This window comes from Nicotiana tabacum, chromosome 22 (genome assembly GCF_000715075.1).
Source record: "Nicotiana tabacum cultivar K326 chromosome 22, ASM71507v2, whole genome shotgun sequence".
Classification (NCBI taxonomy): Eukaryota; Viridiplantae; Streptophyta; class Magnoliopsida; order Solanales; family Solanaceae; genus Nicotiana; species Nicotiana tabacum.
Window position 1 is genome coordinate 9,524,893 of NC_134101.1, and position 6,000 is coordinate 9,530,892.

The 6,000-nt window shown below is 37.2% G+C and overlaps 1 protein-coding gene across 1 annotated transcript; it reads right to left on the bottom strand.

Annotated features, from left to right (window-relative positions):
• Nucleotides 1-3,285: 3,285 nt before the first annotated feature.
• LOC107766087 (large ribosomal subunit protein uL16-like) lies at nucleotides 3,286-5,797 on the bottom strand. The gene is made up of 4 exons (XM_016584797.2): nucleotides 5,673-5,797; nucleotides 4,226-4,727; nucleotides 3,664-3,745; nucleotides 3,286-3,539 (listed from the first exon to the last, which is right to left on the bottom strand). The coding sequence occupies exons 1-4, from the start codon at nucleotides 5,680-5,682 to the stop codon at nucleotides 3,474-3,476; spliced, it is 660 nt and encodes a 219-aa protein (XP_016440283.1). The 5' UTR covers nucleotides 5,683-5,797; the 3' UTR covers nucleotides 3,286-3,473.
• Nucleotides 5,798-6,000: the final 203 nt, after the last annotated feature.

Genomic DNA, 6,000 nt, shown 5'->3' on the forward strand with positions numbered 1-6,000 from the left:
ACAAGTAATTTCTTTTAGCAAATCTAATATGATATTCTGAAAATTGAGTGAATAATAGAGTAATAAATTGTTATAATTGGATAGTATATGTATTGATTTCGTAAAATTATTCACTGTGAATATACTCTCATTATTTTCTTTCGACAAAAAAAATAGTAGAAATTACACAATGTAGCCACTCTAAAAGGATTTTATTTAGGAATTAGCCAGGCATCCTGAATTTTAGTTTTGCAATTAAATTTTTCAGTACAAAAATATCCTGAATTGTCCTGAAGTTAAGATTTTTAGTTTAAAATTTCAGAACAAAATAAATACTGGTTAATCTCTAAATAGCATCCTTGAGAATGACAATATGTGCACTTGGCCCAGAAAATTAAGTGATTCAAGATGGGCTGGGCTACACTTGTTGAGCCCAAAGGAAAGCCCAAACGAATTTTCTGGAAGAAGAAATTTCCTCATCCATCTACCAAATGCCAATATCATTCTTCCTCAATCTCAAGCCCTAGCTTTTTAATCGAATCAATCGATCGGGGAAATCACCATTAAAATTCAGCTAAGCTAAGATGGGGAAACAACCAGTTAAACTGAAAGCAGTGGTTTACGCTTTATCTCCATTTCAACAAAAGGTAATGCCAGGTCTATGGAAGGACCTTCCAGGTAAAATCCATCACAAAGTGTCTGAGAATTGGATCAGCGCTACTCTCTTGCTCGCTCCTCTCGTCGGCACTTACTCGTAAGTATTCCGATAAATTAAAAAAATCAATTAATTTTGCCTGAATACTAAATTTATCGGCTATATGAATCATTTATATCCTCAGATCTATTTCAATTTCGATATGCAATAATAAGCCATTGAACATTTAACTTGAATTTAATTATTTTACCGGCTTAATATATGTTTTCGGATATGCTGCAAGGATAAAACGACTGAAATGTATAGCAAGTCCAACCGAAGACTGTAGCTTAGAATAGGAGCTTAGTTTTTTGTTTAATGACGGTGGTGTCCATGCCTTTGATTGCGCGTACCTCGACAATTCCTCCGGGTACCTGTTGCCTAGCTTAGGTAGATGGGAAGAAGTCAACTAGAATGAGAACTCAGTTGCTATTCCACCGGATACCTGCTACCCGGCTTAGGCAGATGGGAAGAAATCATCTGGGAACTTAGTTTCTATTCCACAGGATACCTTGAATCCGACTTAGCCAGATGGAAGAAATCACTTAAAATGGGAACTTAGTTGCTCAGGCTTTGGTTGAAATATAACATATGACCAGTAGAGAGCCGTTAAAAAAAAAAGGGAAGCTCGGTGCACTAAGCTCCCGCTATGCGTGGGGTCCGGGAAGGGCCGGACCACAAGGGTATATTGTACGCAGCTTTACCCTGCATTTCTGCAAGAGGCTGTTTCCACGGCTTGAACCCGTGACCTCCCGCTTACATGGCAGCAACTTTACCAGTTACGCCAAGACTCCCCTTCAGTAGAGAGCCGTTAGAATAGCCATAAGACCATGATTGCCAAACACTCCTGTCGGTTTATCAGAGTGTCTGGAGGCAGCTGTGTAGACGACCAATGAGATATGTGTAGCCTTTGCAGATTGTGAATCTTCCGTTGATTTATTTAGATGAAAGACAACTGCACAATGGCAAGTATATGATTAATCTCAGTCTTTTTGCTTTATTCCAAGACTCCCCTCCTTTGTTTGCTTTATTCTGTTCGACGCTGTTGTCTTCAAGCAAGTGAAAGTGACTGCTGCGAAAATCTTAGTCTTTTTAAGCTTTAATTAATCGGAAGAATAGGATTTTAATCTGGATTAGTATTTGAGCTGCATTCAGCAGTAGAGTAAATTGACTTAGGTACACTAGACAGTTGAAGGTTATTAGGAGATTCTGGTCATTGTTTTTATCTTCTCTTGGCTTGAGCTTTTTGAGTCAGATCCCCTCCCCCCTTTCCCATTTTTCCTAAACTTCGTCAAGCCTATCCGCTCATTTGTTCCGAACCAGAGTTTCTAGTTTCTAGTTTCAAGTTGCCACTTCTATTCTCCGCACCTTAAATATGTGTGTCTCTGTGTGTGTGTGTGGTTGCTTAGTTAATAGCCATGGTGTTTCTTTATGCATGCAGGTACGTGCAGCACTTCAAGGAGAAGGAGAAGTTAGAACACAGATACTAAAGTTCTGTTCGTCATTTGTATGGGGAGGACTCTTTTCTATTACTGTTTTTAACAGGAAATAAGTCATGTTTTGGAACTTCTACCATCATTTTGAGGATATTTACTTTTATGGCCCCTATTAAATGCATCTAGTTGCTGTATGGTCTTTTTGAAACGTTTGGGCATTCTGAATCTTGTACTGAGTTTTGAGTTTGAAATGAGTTCATAAACACTCTCATATGTTTGCTATTACATCCCATGAAAGAAATGTTTCATTCAGTTGTGCTGTGTTGCCCTTTCATTTTAGCATTAATGGGTTAAGTATGAGAAGTGATGATCATAAGCTATAGCTTTTCTCGGCATGCTTTTTCTTTTAATGGAATGAAATGACTAGGCCAATGCGTGCTCTGTTGTGTGGCGTGTACCAGAAAATAAGAAATCGACTATGAAAGATGAATATGAACAGCGGTAAGAACCCTAATAACATCTGGAAGCACGTAACTTCTCTTCAAACTATAGTTCATTAAATCAAGTCGGGATGAAGTTTGTTCTTTGTCGTTTTTTGTGGCGCTACAGCTCTGTACGTGTTTGCTGTTTGACCGTTCTGGATAGCATTTTGGAAGGTGGGGATGGCATAAAATTTGACTTCATTCACTGTTTGTTGCACCCTAGCACTGAAATTTGCAATGGATAAAATACACTAGCTATAGCATAACTAACTATTTTCTCAAGAACAGAACTTCGAAATGTGTAACTTCTGATACACAAGCTTTTGAGTTTTCTAGCTAGTCGTTTGCCATTTCTTCATGTGTTCATTCATTTTTAAGCATATTAATCTACTGTGCTACAACTTCACCGAGACTTCCATAAAAAAAAACAAAAGGTGTTATGGCAAGTAGTTAGCATAAATCTCGTCAGTAATTTTACTCTTTTTGGCTTACTGCATTTTTCTTAGCAACTGTAAAAAGCACAATACGTATTGATTGAACGAAACCAATTCCTTGAAAACAAACGTAAACAAGCCTTCTTTTTTCAATTTTCATGGGCAAATATTGAAATCATTAGAATTAATTAGTTGAAGGGGCGGATGAGAATGTGTTCTTACGCAGTCTGCATTGAGAGGTATCAGTTCGACAAAGATACTTGTAAAAGACAGTTCAAATATAATTGAAAAATGTTCAATTGGATACTGATAAGGTTCATGCATAGACAGAAGTTCAAGTCACAAATTTTCAATCAACAGAAGTAGAAAACTAGATGTGCTATTTGTAGGATTATGCCACTTCAATTTGCTAAACAGCTTCTCTGTAGGATTATGCCACTTCAATTTGCTAAACAGCTTCTAGAAAGGCCCTTCCAGGTTGACGTGCAGCAAGTCTACCATGGCAGCCAAGAAGCTGCAAAAAAACAAAAGAAAAGGAATAAGTTCTAACAAGCAAATTACCGCTGGTAAAAGGATCTATAGATGAACAATACAAAAATAATTCTTTCTTCAGATAAAAGGTTAAGAAGACAACAAACCTTTGCATTGACACCATCTGGAACAATACGGTTCTCTGACTTGTATTTCAGATAATCAGTACGGCTAAACTTGGTAAAACCCCTGAATCAGAGATAACACAGGTGAGGTTCAAGCACAAATTTTCCAACTGAGCATCTAATTTCAACAGGAAGGTAAAATAGATTGCTTAACACTCGACTAGTACAAAGTTTTGGACTAAGAAATAGAGGGCTAAGCTCAGAACTATAATGAGACAACAAAAAACCAAGATATCGTGAAACTTTACAAGTCTCAAGGTGAAAAACAGGGCCACATAGCTCATCCCCAGAGGAGAAAAAAGGGGCAAAACTTCCAATTTCAAGACAAACTTGGCATTGAAAGACATAAAATTGTGTAATTTATTGCAGGATATCTACTTAGAATGAATCTCCCTAAACTGAATAACTAAGCAAGTGAAATATAGTACGATCTTACATACCAATAGTAAATAACAGAATAATGCTTAGTCTCAAACATATTGCAGACACATAAAAAATAAAAAATAAAAAAATAAAAAAGTGAACCTTCAGATAAAATACATACCACTTTCTGCTGACAATGATCTTTTGTCGGCCAGGAAACTTAAACTTTGCACGACGTAGAGCCTCTTGTGCATGGCTACTGTTTCCATCTTTGCAACGAACAGATAAAAGAACCTGACCAATTGCAACACGAGCACAAACACCCTGTGGCTTACCAAAAGCTCCCCTCATGCCAGTTTGGAGCCTATCCGCTCCAGCACATGACAACATCTTATTAATACGCAAAACATGGAAAGGATGGACCCTGACCCTAAGGTGAAAGGCATCCTTCCCAGCAGACTTGGTCATGTACTTGTTGCAAGCAATACGGGCAGCTTCAAGTGCCTCACTTGAGACATTCTCCTTCTCCCAACTGACCAAGTGTACACAGAAAGGAAACTCATCAACTCCCTTTTTCTTCATGCCAACATCATAGATCCTGATCTTTGGATCAGGGACACCACGGCAAAACCGTGATTTTGGGTAAGGCTTGTTCTTAATCTGGCGGTAACACCTTGCAGGTCCTGCACAAAAGAATCCAAACCATTAGACAGCACCCTCAAATAAATGAGTTTTGAAACGACAAGCATCAGGGCGCATAGTAGCACTATAAAAAACTACCTTACGATATATTATATGCTGAAACTAGCTACGCCAAGACTCATGGAGCTCTGAATAAGTTTTTTCATACATGTATTCGCAATCAATAATTAAATAATGATCAAGGCTAGTCAAATATAAAGATCCTATTCTTGGATAAAAATAAATTCAACTTACACGGTCACATTTCATCACCTATTTCACTATGTAATCGTGCAAAAAATAAAAATCAATTCACATATATCAAGGCTAGTCAAATATAAAGATCCTATTCTTGGATAAAAATAAATTCAACTTACACGGTCACATTTCATCACCTATTTCACTATGTAATCGTGCAAAAAATAAAAATCAATTCACATCCAGTAAGAAACGATATTTATTTGACACAAAAGAAAATGAGAAACTGCTCCTTTTCATTTCACAAGCATACAATTCTCCTACAAACACAAAAATTCATCCTCTACAATTTCTCAAATTCTCGCAACTCAGTCTTTATTGGATTGGAAAAAAGAGCTTGCTTTGAAAATAAACGTGCAAAAATAGATATTGGAAAAAAAGGATAAATAAATTTTGCCATATAATTCCATTTTCAAGCTACCATTTTATCATAGCTATATCTGGTTATTAAACGATTGACCTAAAAGCCACTAATTTTGTCGAAAACATGATACGACCTACCCATTTATCTAGCATTGTTTCAGAAATGATCTAAATACTAAACATGGTACAAAAATCAATCTCAATTCAGAAATAGAGATTTGTGTAAGGGCCCAATTTTTCAGATCTTCAAAGTAATTATTGTAATGTAAATGAAGATAGAAATTGGCGTTAGAATGTGAAACAGGGATTAGGGCAAAGTTACTTACTTCTCCCCATGGCTAGCTTCCAGCAATTGAACTGCGGCTTGTAAAGACAGAAGTGAGAGAAATCCCTATATATATAGTTGTGTAATTAGGCTTAGGAATTGTTTGGGCTTACGTCTAGGCATGCGTCACAAATGAGCTGGGCCTGGGCCGACATAGTTGGAAGACTAATTTCAAACAAACCAAGCCCGTTGTGGCCTAAGTTAGTCGACCGTCCTTGTGCTCTCAAGCCTTGATTTTCAAGTTAGCGCGCCACGTGTAGCGTTCAGGGTGTCGAGCTAGCACAACTTTGGTCCAAAACCTATATTTATCTTAAAAAATTTATTAAATA

Coding starts and splice junctions, on each gene's coding strand:
- LOC107766087 (XM_016584797.2), bottom strand. Junction 3,746..4,225: donor ATCATTGTCAGCAGAAAGTG/GTATGTATTTTA, acceptor TCTCTGATTCAG/GGGTTTTACCAAGTTTAGCC. Junction 3,540..3,663: donor CAGATGGTGTCAATGCAAAG/GTTTGTTGTCTT, acceptor GTTTTTTTGCAG/CTTCTTGGCTGCCATGGTAG.